Genomic DNA, 17,745 nt, shown 5'->3' with positions numbered 1-17,745 from the left:
TGGAACACAGAGCACAAGGAGAGCTCCGCCTACTGGATGATGGCGCCCTCTAGCGGAGCTATAAGTTTACGTTAAAGAATAGAGAATATAGCCTTCTAGCAACTAGTAAGTGGGACAAAAAAAATGCTTTCAGCTCCATTTTAGAGTGATGACAAACAGAGGAAACATGTCACAGAGATGCAGTGACATCATCTTCCTCACTTTATCTGTTCTGTCTGCTTTGGTTCTTGAATTCCTCTGACAGTTGGGATCTTTCTCTGCTCTGATCTCAGACTGTTTCTCCTCTAAGACCTGGGAGGGATAATTCTTGTCATTTAAGTAGAGTTTTGTCAAAATATTTGAATTATTAACTTTAGGGTACTTGTCCATGAATTATAAATAGCTATTCCTACTTATATTATAATGGTTTTGTTGTGAGGCAACCAAAAGAGGACCCAAATGCAAGACTCAACTGGGGAAAATAAAATCAATGATCCTATAATACAGACCAGAGTCAGCAAACTGAGTTGGAGAAATATCATGTAAAATATCCACAAAACAGAGGTAGATCAAAAACAAGCTGAGCAAAAATATCAAGAAGCAGTTTAGAATAAATACTGGAATGTTTGAACAAGATATGAAAATGACCTTGCTAAAAAAAGCTGCTGATGGTGATGGAGGTAGGCACACTCTCTTTACGTTTAACTCTGCTTACATGAAAGGTGGGATGACATCTCATGGTCCTGGGAAGCTTTAGTCTCACAATTACATGATTATCTTTGACACAGGAAATAGTCAAATTAATCTCAGGAATAGCCTACGTGATTCAGTTCAGAGGTGGCAGATAAAAAGTAAAGTGGTGGTAGAGACCTATTTCTATCAACAGCCATCTTGTAGGCCAAAGACTGTTTCTGAAAGACGCTGCATGCTTTAACCTAGGACTGGTGGCAGTGACTGGCAAGGGCCAGAGCAGATGGAACGCTGACCTTCTCAGGGGCTAGAAACAAAGAAGGTTTATGGGCAGGGATACATTGGAATGGGGGGAGCCAGTGGATAAGCAAGGTGGTGTGTTGTGAGCAAAATTCAACTAAATCAGCTGTTTACTCCAGGAGAAGAGACATCGGGATGCGCAGGTATGTAGACTATCATCCAACTCCTGATAAATTTGTTTTGACTGTCCATTGGTCTGAGGATGATAACTTGATGAGAGACTGATAGAAGCACCCAACAAGGTACAAAAGGCTTTCAAAAACTGAGGGACAAACTGTGGCTCCTGTCAGTAACAACATTAGTTTTGAAACCATGGATTCTGAATACATAAGCCATTAAGATCTCTGTTGTCTCTTTTGCAGAGGGCAATTTGACAAGAGGAATGAAATTACCCCATTTTACAGAATCTGTCACAACTGCGAGAATGGTGGTGTTACCTTCTGGTGTTACCCGTGACAAATCCAGAGAAATATGAGATGAGGGTCGAGCTGGAACTGAAAGAGGCTAAAGAAGTACAGAAGAACTGATTCAGGCTGGGCACATTCAGAAATAGCTTTTTTCATGGAAAGCAAACAGAACGGTTGCTATATGACAAACCGTGAAGCTTGTCTATCTTGCTCCTCCACAAGTCATTGCCCCCATGTTGCATGAGGATGGAATGATGTGGTCTTGAACCTCAGTGGAAGAGGCAGGGACATGCAAACGAGATGAACATCTTCCTTTGCTGTTTTAGAACCACGTCTATAAGACAAGGTGATATTGAAACGCGCAAAAAAAGGCCCACCTGGCTTGACGGGGTTCAGTATCTTGACCCTCCGAAAGTGTTCCAAGATTTTGTGTCTGTCCAGACAATGAATGGCCGTTCTGCCCTTTCAAGCCAGGGACGGCATCTTTCCAAGACCACCTTAATGGCCAACAACTCTCAATCCCCAATATTGTAGTTCCTGTCTGCAGAAGACACTGGGATGGAAATTATTATCCTGTAGTGAGGGTTGTGAAAGGACTGGCCCCACTCCAGAATCTGAAGCATTCACTTCCACCTAAACCTGAAGCAGAGGATCCGGAATGGTGAGAATCCAAGTAGAAGATGAAACATTTCTTGAGCTCTTGGAAGGCAGTGTTAGCTTGGGAAGACCACAGAAACTTAGAAGTTAGAGATGTTAAGGCATGCAAAGGTGAAGCGATGGTATTAAAGACTCTTTTAAATTTTCTGTTTGCAAAACCCAAAAACCTTTGTTTTCTTGGAGTTAAAACTGTCCAGTCTGTGATGGCCTCTACCTTGGACAGATCCATTCCAATCTCTCACAAATCCAAAACGAAGCAAAGAAAAGAGACTGAAACTCAGACTTCTCTGCTTTCACATGTAGCTGGTACTGAAAAATTCACTGGAGAACCTTGTAAATATGTTTGGTGTGAAAATGCTCATCAGGGGAAAAATATAGATGTTTTCTAACTACACAAAATAAGTTGGTAAGTTTTACCCCATTTATATACTTATTTTTGTTAATTTTCGATGGTTTTATGCTGACAGCTGTGAATGAGTTGTGTCTGTTTCCCTGCCAGTTTCCCTGATTTGTTGATGAGGCACATTGAGCAAGTTCACATTACTGCTACAGATTGCGCGATTTTGCCCCAAATGCTTAAATGCTCATGAGGTGCTGCTCCTGTTGATCAGATTCTTCAAGATGCGCTGCTCCTGCTGCTCAAGATGCACTGCAGGAACTTGGATGCACTTTGATATGCGTCATAGACTTTGCATGTAAACTGTCTGCTGCTACTGCTCAAATCGCATTAAAATAAAGGATTTTTGTATAGGTGAGGTGTTTTTCATGATCCAAGTTGAGGTACACTAACAACAGTCTTATTTCTCAATTAAATCTCCTATTTCGCACATCATTGTTTATGTGGGACATGCCCTTTTCCAATCTCCACCTGCATTTCCCCTTTCTGCTTAAGCTCATGCAATTTGACAGCCCAATCACTGGCACACTGGTTTAGGGAGAAACACAGGTAATTGACCATGATCATCTGAACAGAAGATGATTTTTAGAGTGAGGTTTAATAAACTTCACACAACATCACTGATAATTATCTTAACAATTCCCCCTGAACCCCTCGAGGCCCGTACCGAAAAATCAGAATTCCCGATTGTAGGCTAAATCAATTTAGAATTTAGGATTTAGAGTTTGTTAAACCTGCTTCCCTGAGCTCTATAGGGTTGGTCCATTGCTGCACCTTTTGTTTTTGTTTGAAAATCTCATCAGGTCCACCTGCCTTATGGAAGCTTGGGGTCTTCTTTAGATACAGCATGGTAAGTGATCATTTTTAATGTATGTCATTTTTAGACAGCTAACAAGACATATGAAAAAAAATTAAAAACAGAATATAAACAACAACAAGAAGTATATCACTGTTCTATTATTACTAAAGGTTGATATTTGAAGACTGATTCACTGTTGTATTTAAAGCTACAACTGCTTAATACAAGTAATACTCCCAACAGAGGAAATGACTGAAGATTTGATCAGATTTAATTATTAAATTAAAAAAAATCAATAATAAACAGGTAACCTATGAGAATCAGGAAAGGTGAAAGTATAATGATGATGACATGATCTTAGAAGTGTCCCAAAATATAATTCTCTGTACCTGATGTACCTAAATGCATCATTCAGTGTACCTGAATGCACTTTTCTACTGAGCACTTGTCAGTTTCCCACGGTTTTATTTTTGGTAGCAAGGAGTAGCTAGCCTAGGCTAGCACTAGCTTAGCATCACTATGGCTTCTCCCTCTCCCTCCCTTGACTCTTTTCCAACTCTTCCTTCTTCCTCTCCTCTCTCCTGCTCTCTGTGTCAAATGTTCAGTTATTCCTCTGCCTCCTTTAGTGATAATGGGATGTGTAATAAGTGTAGTATTTTTGTAGCTTTGGAGGCGAGGGTGTCAGAGTTAGAATCCAGGCTTTAGGCTGTTGAACATCCAGGAGTTAAAGTAGGCCCCCCACGTAGCTGTCCTCCAGCAGTGTCTGAGCAGCCAGGCGATTGGGTAACTGTACGCAGAAAGCGTAGTCGTGGATCTCTGCCCACTGGTCACCACCAACCCGTTCACGTTTCTAACCGGTTTTCCCCACTCAGTGACACACCCACTGAGAAGCCCACTCTGGTGATTGGCAGCTCCATAGTCAGAAACGTGGCATTAGAGACACCAGGGACCATAGTCAAATGTTTGCCGGGGGCCAGAACTGGCGACATCAAATCCTACCTGAAACTACTGGCTAAGGATAAGGTTAAATACAGTAAGATTGTTATTCACGCTGGTGGTAATGACACCCGGTTACGCCGATCGGAGGTCACTAAAATTAGTATTGCTTCGGTGTGTAAGTTTGCCAAAAAAATGTCGGACTCCGTAATTTTCTCTGGTCCCCTCCCTTATCTGACCAGTAATGACATGTTTAGCCGCATGTCGTCATTCAACCGCTGGTTGTCTAGGTGGTGTCCTGAAAACAATGTGGGCTACATTAATATTTGGCAATCCTTTTGGAGAAAGCCTGGTCTGATCCGGAGAGACGGCATCCATCCCACGTTGGATGGGGCATCTCTTCTAGGAATCTGGCCACATTTATTAGTCCTCCAAAACCCTGACCACCCAGGGTGCAGACCAGGAAGCAGAGTTGTAGTTTAACACACATCTCTGCAGCTTCTCTACTGTTACCCACTCTTTACTCCATCCAGACAGTGTCTTGCCCACGACCAAAATCTAATAAATTAGCAAAGATTCCCAAAGGACTTATCATGATAATCTAATTTAAATTAAAATAACCTCAAATGGGGAAAAAGTTAAAACGATTAAATGTGGTCTGTTTAACATAGGATCTGTTTCCTCTAAAGTCTGCTAGTTAATGACTTGATTTGTGATAATCACATTGACTTGTTTTGCCTTACAGAAACCTGGCTGCAGCAAGAGGATTATGTGAGCATAAATGAGGCAACTCCTTCAAGTTATTTCATATTTCACATACCCAGAAGTTCTGGGCGAGGAGGAGTAGATCTTTCAGTCTGACTTACTGAATAATCCAAAGGCAGTTTAAAACTTACAACTCTTTTGAACATTTAATCCTTATTTTCCCTGATCCAAATTGCAAAGCAAGAAAAAACCTCTTCTTTTTGTAACTTTGTATCTTCCACCAGGTCCTTACTCTAAATTTTCGGATGAAATTTCAGAGTTCCTTTCTGATTTGGTATTAAATACTGACAGGGTCATCATAGTGGGAGATTTTAACATCCATGCTGACATTGAAGGCGATAGCTTAAGAGCAGCCTTTAATGCTATCTTAGACACTATTGGCTTTGTTCAAAATGTGAATAGTCCCACACATTCTCATCTTCATACTTTGGATCTTGAGCTGACATACGGCATAGAATGTGAAGAAATAACAGTCCTCACAACCCTGTCCTCTCTGACCACTTTCTAATAACCTTCAGGATTACTTTAACAGAGTTCTCCTCCCCCAAAAGAAGGTTACATTTTAGCAGATCTTTATCAGATAGTGCAGTTATACAATTTAAAGAATCTGCTTCACTTTCTCTCTCCTCTGTGTCGCTGAGCAGTGCTGCAGAGTGCAAAAGCTTAGTTTATTCCCCGTCACAGGTTGATGATTTTGTTGATGGGGTTGCTAGTTCTCTACGTACTGCCTTAGACAATGCAGCTCCTTTGAAAATGAAAACCGTTACAAATAGAAAGCTGGATCCTTGGTTTAATGCAGAGCTGCGCACTTTGAAGCAAAATGCTAGAAATCTGGAGAGAAAATATCTCTTCATAGGCCTGCGGGAATCCTACCTGGTCTGGAAAAATAGTTTACTGCTGTATAAGAGGACCCTTTGTAAAGCAAGAGCAGCAAAATTCTCCTCATTAATAGAGGAGAATAAGAAAAATCCAGTTGCCAAACTCACCCAGAGCCATAGCTTAGTTGAACCGTCCATTCCACCTGCTCTTAGCAGTAATATTTTAATGGTATTCTTTATTAATAAGATTGATCTTATTAAGAATAAGATAATTAGCACTTCTCTGTCCACGATTGGTTTGTCTCTGGAGGGTGGGGCAGCATCTTAGGTTGTCATGGAATCCTAACCGGGTTTAGACTGATTTGACCCAGTTAAACTTTCAGAGTTAGCAAAATTATTGTCTAAGCCTTCAACTTGTATGTTAGAACCAGTTCCAACCAGGTTATTGAAGGAGGTATTACCTTTGATCTCCTCCTCCATTTTATATGTGATTAATCTATCTGTTACAGGGAAATGTATCAAAGGCTTTTGTGCTGAAAGTCCTAAAAAGAAAAGGTGACAAAGTATTTGAAAAAAGAATGATTGTTTGTCCTGTTTGTCTCTGTGTTGCACTGCGACCTGTCCAGAGTGTACCCTGCCTCTCGCCCATTGACTGCTGGAGATAGGCACCAGCACCCCTCACGACCCCACTTGGGACAAGTGTGTCAGATAATGCATGGATGGATATTCAGGTGGAGAGGGAGAGACCGATGAGGAGGACTGAGTAGGAAGCGACTCAGATTCTGACAGGGAGTCCGAGGATAATCAACACAGACATATTAGTGACCTATCAGACAATAGTGAAACTTTTGTTCAAGTTTTGGATAGCACTGCCCACACCTCAGCTGGTGCACTCAGCAACCCAAAAGCCAAACCAGAGACTGTGGTCTACTATAATCACACAGAGGTTGGCATGCCGACCGTATGAGCTCCGCAGGTTACCAGCCCCTCAACCGCTGAAGAGCAGCTTTGGAGAGGCAAAGAAAACAGCGCAAGGTGCATCAGCGCTCCACAAAAAATTGTATCATATGATGTTTGTTACAAATGTGACAAGGTCGTCAGGGGAAAATGCATGGGGGTACTGTTGGGATCTGGAGGTCTGTCCATTTTTCTCCACCAGAGGGCGTTCTAGGTCTCCTGGAGCTGGAGCTGACTTCACCACCTGTGGCTCGTTTGCTCATCAGGAGACCAGTATATAAGGAGGCAGAGGACATCACTCCAGCGCCAGAGTTTTTGCCAGTTATGGTTAGCAAGCCTGAGCCAACCTGCCTGTCTGAATCTCTGACTCCCAGAAAACCTGAACCTGAACCTAATCTGTTTTGTCCTCTCTGCTTCCCAGGTTGAACCTGCCTGAAACCTGGAAGAGTTTCTCTGCTGGAGATCTGTCAGTCTGATCGCTGAAGAACCCTGGAGAATCAAACCTGTCAAAGACCTGCCTGCCCACTCTCTGAAGAATCTGAAAGGGAAACTCAAACCTGTTGCCTGAAAACTCTCAAACCAAGCTCTGCCTCCGCCAAGCCCTCAGCCTGCCGACAGCCTCTGGACCCTCCTGGTTCCCCCTCTCTGCTCAAACTCCAGATCAGGGACAGACCTGCACTCTCTAACTCTGCAAATTACCTGGACTTCAGCTAACCACTCTGTCCCCCTCTGCAGTGAACCCAGTCGTGACCAGTCCTGGATCTGATAACCCCTTGGATCAGTTCTTTATTCATAGTGTTGTTTCAATAAACCTTTGAACTTTTTCCCTTGTGTCCGTGTGTTCTGCATGTGGCTTAGAAACCTTAAACCAAACATGATATAATATATATTTCTGTAAATAAAATTGTAATTTTAAACTTTGAACCTGTGTTGTAAAAAAAAGACATTTATTTCACTGATTTATTTTTTATAAAAATTTAGACCACAGATAATAATAGCATACAATACAGCCTTTAAAATATATATTTTAGACCTGATATAAGGTCTACATATCCACAATTAGTTTATATCACACACTAGAACCATTTCAGTTGATGACATCATCATTATTCATGCATTCCATCGGGAAAAATGTCAGCGTCAAATTGATGGCCACTGGGAGTTTTAGTAGGATCAGAAATCTGGGACTCCTAGTGTTAAGGGTAGGCTTAAAACTTTCCTTTTTGATAAAGCTAATAATTGGCTAAGTTTCAGGTTAAAACACCTTTAACACTGTAAGACAAGGAAAGAAAGGCACAGAGTAAGAATTATTTTTACTCCCAAGGGGAGTAGTAAGAGACTGTACAGTTACAATCTTGTAAACCACTCTGCCAGCCTCAAAACTCTACTCAGAATTTATTAGAATCAGGCATTCCGTAGTTACATATCTCAGAGCTGCACTAAGGGAGGGAGAAAGAAGGCTACAGCTCTCAGATAATATAAAAGTAACAATTCATTTCTGTTAGACATCAGACTTTAGTCAAGGTTAAGCTGTAGCAGCTGCTGTGTTGGACATCAGAGGTCAGAAGGTTCAATGCTGCCAGTAAGTCATCGACAACTTCCTTAAAAGTAAGCTTACAGATAAAAGGTGATTATAACTGCATACACACAGCACACAGCTCTATGCATTATAACATTATACAGATGCATTTATGTACAATTACTCTAACACTCAGGTTATCCTGAGCTATCTCTAAAGTTATGCTGCTATAGGCTTAGACTTCTGGAGGACATAGGGACCCCATTTCATCACTCTGCTTCATTCTATCTCTATTCTCCCACTCTGCAGAATCTGTTAGTTCAATCTCTAACATTCTGCTCTCTCTGCTTTTTCTCATAGTAGCTTCATCTGGTCTGTTCCTGTTTGGCTGTGACTCCATCCTGGAGAGAAATATCAGCTGTGCTGCTGCCATCAACACCTTTTGTTTCTAGATGTTGGAGCTTGGCCTGTTTTCCAGTGTAGTCCTGTTTCTCTGACTGTGACTAACTGGATGTGCTCTCTTCATCCTCTGACATGGAGCTCGTCTGCCTGGCTGTGTGTTTCCTGGACGGGGCCGCCTTTTACAGCTGCTTTTTGTATCTCTGTCTGCTTCTGTCTCCTTGAATCCCAGTGGGCCTCAGCAGATGGCCGCTCACACTGAGCCTGGTTCTGCTGGAGGTTTCTTCCTGTTTAAAGGGAGTTTTTCCTCTCCACTGTCGCTACAAGCATGCTTAGTGTGAGGGATTGTATTTGAGTCAATGAGTCGATGCAATCAGCTGGTTTTCCTTAGATAGAAAACTTTGAATCAATTTGACTGGATGATCTGTTGAAGTGTAAATGACCTTAAGATATATTGTGAATTGGCGCTATATAAATAAACTGAATTGAATTGACATAAATCTCTGTGTAGACAGAGATTTCTAGAGAGAACTCAACTGAGACACATCTTGATGATGGACCACAGAGGCAGAACAGTGTGTGAGGCTCTCTAGTGGATGTTTGGGAGTATTACATGTTTTTGTACAGAGTTCTGGTGTTTCCTGTCACTGTGGGCTGCAGAGCACAGTAGTACACAGCAGAGTCTGACAGATGGAGATCCTGGATCGTCAGATTTACTGATTTCTTTTGTGTCTCTGTGTTAAGATCAGCATTAAATCTGTCTATGCTGAACTTTGGATCGTTCTCTGCAGTTCCATGGTAACGTTTTAGCATGTAGGTTGGAGAACTGCCTTCCTTTTGCTGGTACCAGAAAAGATATGAATAGGTAGAACTTGTTTCAAAAATACATCCCAGAGTCACAGATTCTCCTTGAGCAGCAGCAACATGTCCTTCTGTCTGCATCACTGAGTCTCCTTTACACTCTGAGGAAGAACAGAACATGCAGAGGAAGAGATGAATCAATAAAGATGATTGATTAAAGGAGAACAATCAGCAGCTTTAAAGACTTCTATTCCATGTAGAATAGATGTCATTTTCTCTGATCATTGTCACTTTGAACCATATCAGGTGTTTCTACAAGGTAACAAATGGCAGCAGAAATGATCTGCTCTGATTTTCTGTAGAATGAACATTAAAGCTCTTCATGTAGAGCTCAGTAATGTGTTCAAGTGTTTGAAGAGGAAACATGTTGAGCTTTCTATCTTACCAAAGAAAAGAGCAGCTAGAATAATCCACAGCCAATGTTCCATCTGTCCAACAAGGTTTAAATCAGCAGGAGAAACTAGCTGATGTTCAACATTCAGTCTGACTATTGTTCTCTTCACAGCAACACTTATTATTGACACAATGCTGGAACACAGAGCACAAGGAGAGCTCCGCCTACTGGATGATGGCGCCCTCTAGTGGAGCTAGAAGGTATCAATGAACAATAGAGCAAAAGGCTTCCAGCAGCTTGTTAGTGGATCAAACATATTTTTCAAAGTCCTTCCTTCTTCCTGCTTTCAGCTCCATTTTAGAGTGATGACAAACAGAGGAAACGTGTCACAGAGATGTAGTGACATCATCTTCATCACTTCATCTGTTCTGTCTGCTTTGGTTCTTGAATTCCTCTGACAGTGGGGGTCTTTCTCTGCTCTGAACTCAGACTGTTTCTCCTCTCAGATCTGTGAGGAATAATTCTATTTACTCATAACAAGACTTTTGGTAAATGACAATATCTAGATTGTTAGAAAAACTGTTTTAAAAAAATCAAAGGGAACGCTCGAAAAAATCATGGATTTGTAAGAATGAAATATTATCATTGAATATTTTGTTTTTTACAAAGTTTAGCAGGCTGATAATACAGTTAACCAAAAATCATCAATGGTCATCTATTTTCTTAAGTGATGGAGGCCTGTATTTGATGTCACACACAAAATAAAGGTGGAAAAACACTACAGGCTGATTTAAGTTTAATATAATGTTTTTAAAACAGGTCAAAATTAGGTTAATTATTGTTTGTGGCCTCTATGTGCCTATATGACTCCTGATGAGGTGGCAGATGTTCTCCTCCATGACCTGGACTAAAACATCCTCCAACTCCTGGACAATCTGTGGTGCAACATGACCTTGGTGGATGGATCAAGACATGAAGTCCCAAATGTGCTCAATTAGATTCAGGTCTGGAGAAACGGTTGGCCATTCCATAGCTTCAATGCCTTCATCTTCCAGGGATGCTGGATAAACTCCAGCATATGGTCTCACAAGAGGTCTGAGGATCTGTTCAGGGTGTAGATAGGCATCAGCACCCCCCGCGAGCCTAGCAGAGAGAAGCGTGTTGGAAAACGGAATATAACAATTAAATAAATGTTCACAATTAGTTATTCAAGGAATTTTTTTTATGCTGCATAACATGAATGGAACTTATTTATGTAATTGTGGAATGACAATAAAACTCTTATTTTTATTTTTATAATCTGAATTTAAAAAAAGAAAAGGGATTTAGGTTTCCCTTAAACTGTCCAGGAAACGGTAAAAACAGTTAGAGGCTGTCATGTAGAGTCTAAGTTTAAGTGCACAATATTGCATACTGCGCATATGTGACGCAGCTTTGAGTTCTATGCACGCAGCGCGTGATGTACGTCAGTCACTGAAGCAGTCTGTACGTGCTACGTCATCAGTCGGTCGTGTCTGTGTTCAATAAACTATTTTCGCTAGAAATACTGTCGTCCAGCGAGCGTTACTTGAGACGTAAACGCCACATGGTGTCAGAAGAGAACTGGATTGGAGCTGTGTAACGTCGGACGTGAAAAAGAAAAAAAAAAAAAACGAAGTGTGTATCGCCATGGCAAAGTTTAACCCACCGGAGCAGTTCGACTTCTCTAAGCCCGAAGCGTGGCCTGACTGGAAGCTACGATTCAGCAGGTACCGCATAGCTTCACTGCTCGCGGAGGAGGAGGAAAATGTGCAGGTAAATGCATTGATCTATTCCATGGGAGCGGAGGCAGAGCACATATTCAAGGCTTTCACGTTTACTAATGCAGCAGATGCCGAAGTTTACGACGTTGTAATGGCTAAATTCGAAGAACATTTCATCCCGAAACGAAACGTGATTTATGAACGCGCCAAGTTCCACTCAAGAGCTCAACAACCAGGCGAGAGCGTGGAAGCATTCGTAAGGCAACTGTATGAGCTAGCTGAAAACTGTGACTTTGGAGCACTAAAAGAGGAACAAATGCGGGACCGCATTGTGATTGGAATTCGGGATAAACAAGTGTCACAAAGACTGCAAATGAAAAGTGATTTAACACTGAAGACTGCCATTGAAACAGCCAGGCATTGTGAGTTGATTAAGTTACAGAATACAGACAGGGGGCACGGCGCAGAGCACGTGGACAATGTAAAATCAGTGAGGAAAACCGAATATAAGAAATTCCACAACATGCCGAAGGGAAACAAAAAGACAAAGCGAGGAGCATGCACGAGATGCGGGCGTTATCATATGGAGGCCAAGCAGTGCAGTGCAAAAGGCAAAAAGTGCATGAAGTGTAATAAAATTGGGCACTTTGCAGCTGCGTGTTACTCAAAAACTGTACAAGAGGTTACCGAAGCTGGTGATGATGAGACAGTGTTCCTGGGCTCAGTGGAGCTAAAACAAACGGATGCACCACTAGCAGAGGATGAGCCACCATGGCGCACCACTCTAGATGTAGCAGATACGCCAGTGTCATTTAAAATTGATTCCGGAGCGGACACCTCAATTATGTCTGAAGCCTGATGACTAGAGACATAGCAATTATGGTGCAATGACTGACCACAAGGCTTACTATATATGTGTGTGTTTATTTATATATATATATATATATATATATATATATATATATATATATATATATATATATATATATATATATATATATATATATATATATATATATATATATATATATATATGTATATGTGTGTGTGAGGGTGTGCGTGTGTTCTAAAAGCAATAAACCATAGCTTCCATGTTACAAATGTTCATTTCTTAGGAACTACTACAACAAACATATTAGTCATGTATAAAGCAGAGTAAAAAGTAGTGTTTCTAAAACTATCATCATTAAAGTCAACTATAATTCAAACTATATTTCCCTCACCGTGAGGACCCTGGTCTGGCTTGGACTTAATTTTGAATGTCACATTCATGAGTATGTGGAGGGGTTAGAGAGGCAGACCCAACATTTTCAATCTCAGCCTTCCTTTTCTGTCGCTCTTTAGCTTTCCGCCACTCCCTCTGCTTACGTCTTCAAGCTCTCTTACTCAGGTCACTGATTGATTTCTTTTCCCATGCTTCTCTATCTTTTTTCCATTGCTCACGCTCTTTCCTGAGGTATTCTTCTCTTCTCTGTGAATCTGCATTTCTTCTCACCCTGTATTCTCTTTGCCTCTCTGCATTTGATTGAGCCATCAGATATCTGAAAATAATGTATGAAATAACATTTAGAGAAAAGGGACTGACTTGCTTAACAACAGAACAAACTTTAACCCCGTAACAATAATTCAACCCCGTAACAGTGTTTTTTGTTATGGGGTTGAATGTTACAGGGTTGAAGATTAAAGCTAAAAGTAGTTATAAGTCCACATTAGCTAGCAGTATGGTGTAGCTTATGGCATGTGGAAAACAAGAAATTCAAGTATTTTTCAAAGATAATTGTTTTATTTCTCCCAAACAATATTAAATATCATTTATACATGTAACAGTGTTGAAAGGTTGAGGTTGACGATGCTAATTTATTGATAAAAACGATGAAATGTAGGTGAGAAAGTAAGCTTACACTTACCTCTCTTCACAGTTTGAGAGGGAAAAGAGTTGAGTGATGTCACTTCCTGTGTGTAATTGAAGTTGGACTGAATCAATATTTTAAAAAAGGGGACATTGGTATGCCGTTACGGGGTTGAACAAAAACTGAGGGACATGATCAAATAGTGCTATTTTGTCAATAATTTGTTTATTTTTCTCATATTTCTTTCATTCAGCTTTGAGTAAACATGCAAATAATAATTTTAGCAGAAAAAAAATTAGATTTTTCTAGCTATTTTATTTCTTTTACATTCAGTGAAAAAGTACTTTAGGTGCGAGGGGACATGCTCATCTCACTTACATCTGATCTTCTGCAGCCCATAAAATCTTTAAAAATGTAAATTTTAGGATATAGATGTGTGTTATAAAGCAGAGACACATGGATCTTTCCATTTGTTCTTTTTAAATTCTCTTTGTTGTTTACCTTATATGAAAATCTTTGAGGTAAACCTTTGGGGACACAAAGTGCACCGTATTCAGAGAATCACCCATCTACAGTCTTGCTGAACATTGAACATCAGCAGCTTTCCACTCTTATATCCACCTGGACTCTCTGTTGCTGCTCTCCATGGTGCTGGTCAGTCAGTTTGGGCCATTATAAGCTGAATTATTAATTATTCAAAGATGGTGCAGAAAAATATTCTCAGTTAAGTGTGAATTAGTTATTACTTTTATTAAAAAAACAACAATTTAGACGTATTCGTTTAAAGTGTTTTTGTAACAGTATGGTCTATTTGATTATTTAACAACATAAAAAGAAATAGAAAAGCTATAAGAATCCATAACAGTGAAAATATGTTTCTAAAACATTAATAGAAGTGTCCCACTGTATCATTCTTTGGGGATAATATGTACCTGAATGCATCAATTAGTGTACTTCAATGCATCACAAGGTTTTAGCCTGTGGACATAAATCTCTGTGTAGAAGATCAGTGGTCTGACAGCAGGACAAAACTTGATTGAAACACATCTAGATGGTGGAACAGCACTCTGTCCATGGTGCTGATGTCCTGCAGAGGCTGCACCTCCATCCTGGAGCCTCCATCATCCCTCCTTTATGATCCAAACCTTCTCATCATAAAGAGTTCAATGATGCAGCAAACACTCTGATGTCTGCTTTATTCTCAGCTGCACAAACAATCAGACTGAATCCTAACAAACCATAGAGGAGGAACAGTGTGTGAGGCCCTCTAGTGGATGCTGTGGAGTATTGCAGGTTCTTGTGCAGAGTTCTGGTGTTTCCTGTCACTGTGGGCTTCACAGCACAGTAGTACACAGCAGAGTCAGTCACTGCAGCAGAGGAGATCAGCAGGTCCATCTGGGTTTTGCTCACTTCAATCTTCAGTTCAGGAACATTTTTAATTCCTTCAACCCCTGAAGGAGAGTGAGAGACCAGAATCTCTGGAGGTTCTCCTGGATACTGACGGTACCAGAAGAAATAATCATTGCTGAGAACTTCTCTAGATAAATTATAGGACAGAGTTACAGAGCTGCTTTCTAGGCTGAACTCTTCATTCTTTACTGGGACCAGAAGATCAGATTGGACGCCTGTTGGAGGACAAATCTGTTATCAACAAATGTTTTAGAGTGGACCATGTTTAACAGCACTTTGGATAAAACATAGCAAACATCTAGATTCATTCTGACCTGTTAGAAGTGAGACAACAAGTAGAGAAAGTCCACAATAGTCCATGATGATCAGAGTTAATGTTTGAACTGTGTTGAATGTGGAAGTTTGTGTCTCTTCAACAACTCAGCTTCTCCCTGAAGCTCTGAACAAAAACAAGCTCCTCCTCCTACTGCTTAAGACACACAGCTTCTCTGGTTGAAGAGAAGATCTGAAGGATTTTATTGACTCTAAAATCATTTCAGTCTCATCTGATTCAGCTTCTTACTGAATCCCTTGATGAAATCCTGATCAAAGAAATTGTCCTATGAAAATATATCAAAGGAATTGATGTCTTAATTTGATATACCTTTCATCTCCTAACAGGTCTGTGAGAAGAACAACCAGATATTTTAGTTGTAGCTTTTTTTTCTGGAATATCGATTTCCTGCTGGACTTCTTTTCAATTTTCAAAGCCTGGATTTGAAATGTTTCAGTTTTAACCTGTCATTGATCAAAGTGTGTTGATTATCATATGCTGAGTCCATATAAACAACAGAAATGATTGTCTTCATGCAGACTAAAGCTCAATGATGCCTCTCAGTTTCCATGTGAGTTTAAAGATCTGCTCCACTGTTAGAGGATGAACTGCAGTGTTTCTGGGTGGAGGTTTCTTTCCTGAACCTATGACCGCCTCTGCTTATGTAAAAACAAGTAGATAAATGTAATATTCTTTTTGCCTATGTTTCACTTTGATTTCAGTTTTTAATGGTCAATGATTTGCTGTTTATCAATAGATCTGAATGAATAAACCCACCTACATTTTTTTCCACAGGGATGCCAAACCATAAAGAGGTTTGTGAGAAGACTAAGCAAAACCAGATTTCATTTTCACTTGAAAGGAAACAGAAAAAATAGTAATCCTGTCATGATGGGTATCAGGTTACTAGCCCACATGCAGAACACACTCTGAGACTGGAGAAAAAGTTCAAAGGTTTATTTAGAAACACAGGTTTGAATACAGAACTGGTTCAGGGGATTATCTGGTCCAGGACTTGTCACGACTGATGCTCACTGCAAAGGGGGACAGAATGGTTAGCAGAAGCCGGGTAATCTTGCTGGTAGATTGAGCGCAGGTTTGTACCTGTTCAGAGATTTGAGCAGAGGGGGAAACCTGGAGGGTCCGGAGGCTGACGGCAGGCTGAAGGCTGACAGGTTTGATTCTCCAGGGTTCCTCCGTGATCAGACACAGAGGCGCACCTTGTCAACAGGCAAACCAAGCAACTGCTTGGAGCCCCGAGCCGCTGGGGGGCCCCCGAGAGCCAGCTACTGTACACCCGGTAGATAAACAGCAACAGGCAAGCATGAAGTGGCAACGCTATAGTGACTGAGGAGATGCACAACTGCATTTAAAAATTCCGATTGGATGGAATGTTGATTGACATTGGCTTTGCCCAGTCAAAATCCAGCCCAGCCCAGCCCAGGTGGATGACATCCCTTAATGAAAATGAACGTAGCCTAGCAAATGGGTGACGTTGTAGGCCTATCGTTCAGTAAATTGGAAAGCAATAATGTAACTAAGCTGAAGGAAAATGATTCATTTTCCATGTCTCAAGAGAGACTTTCAGGACTGGCGCTTATTTCTATAGAGTATAGTGTGCGAAGGTCTTTGGATCTGGAGGACTTAGGCCCCGTCCACACGAAGTCAAAACAAACACAAAACGCTAATATTTTCCAGAACGTTTGTCGTAAAGGCGGAGACGTAAAATAAATGTGATCGTCCACACGAATGCATGAAAACGCTGCAAAATGTATGCCAGGCCTGTAAGTGGCGCTGTGGTGCCAAAGCAAAAATAGGTGACGAAATGTTGGGCATGCGCAGTACAGTAATATTTATGCATGGTTGCCCTGCGGGTCCATTTTCGTGGTTCAGTCAAATTCAGGTGCTGAACTATGTGGTCGATATTGCTCTGTTCTTCCTGGAGATATTCCAGAAGAAGAAGATTCTGTTGTAAGCCCGACAGCAGGGTGAGTAGCATTAGCAGCAAGCATTCAACACAATACGGCGCCATTGTTGCTGTGATACTGTGTCGCGCATGCTTGTTTAGAGGCGACGCTATGACGCATGCGTGTAAAAAAAAAATGCAGTTAGAGCTTAAAGATGGAAACGCGAAAACGCCGTTTCAAAATCTTCCCACTCTGAAGGCTGAATAAAAAAAAGATCGTTTACAGACCCCCGAAACGCCGGCTTCATGTGGATGAGAGGCTGGTTTGGTGAAAAATTTGTGCGTTTAGGCCAGGGTTTGGCTTCGTGTGGACGGGGCCTCAGTGTCTGCATTTGCACAAGCCAAGGCCCGTAAGCAGCAATTCTGGAAGCAGTATAGGACCCCAATAATTTCACTACACTTACTATACTTTATATTTTGTACAAAGTTTATATTGGGTTTTTAAAGTAATTTACTGTTTATTTTATTTTATTATACATTTATTTTAATTTATTAGTTTATTCTTTACTTTTATTCTTTTATATTTTCCAAAATAACAAGGTTGTTCATGTTTAGAAAATTTGGAATAAAAAAAGTTTTATTTAATACATTTTTCTTTGGTGTCAGATTATTTATAGCCTAACATAATGGTGATGAACACTGGTCA

At 40.7% G+C, this 17,745-nt stretch overlaps 1 gene segment (V, D, J or C); it reads right to left on the bottom strand.

Moving 5' to 3' along the window:
- Positions 1–14,375: 14,375 nt before the first annotated feature.
- Positions 14,376–15,254, bottom strand: LOC119778435. The segment is given in 2 exon segments: positions 14,376–15,035; positions 15,135–15,254. Coding segments are annotated over 2 exon segments (519 nt in total).
- Positions 15,255–17,745: the final 2,491 nt, after the last annotated feature.

This window comes from Cyprinodon tularosa, unplaced genomic scaffold, assembly GCF_016077235.1.
Source record: "Cyprinodon tularosa strain WSP-4 unplaced genomic scaffold, ASM1607723v1 ctg1330, whole genome shotgun sequence".
Classification (NCBI taxonomy): Eukaryota; Metazoa; Chordata; class Actinopteri; order Cyprinodontiformes; family Cyprinodontidae; genus Cyprinodon; species Cyprinodon tularosa.
This window is presented reverse-complemented; position numbering and strand designations above follow the sequence as displayed.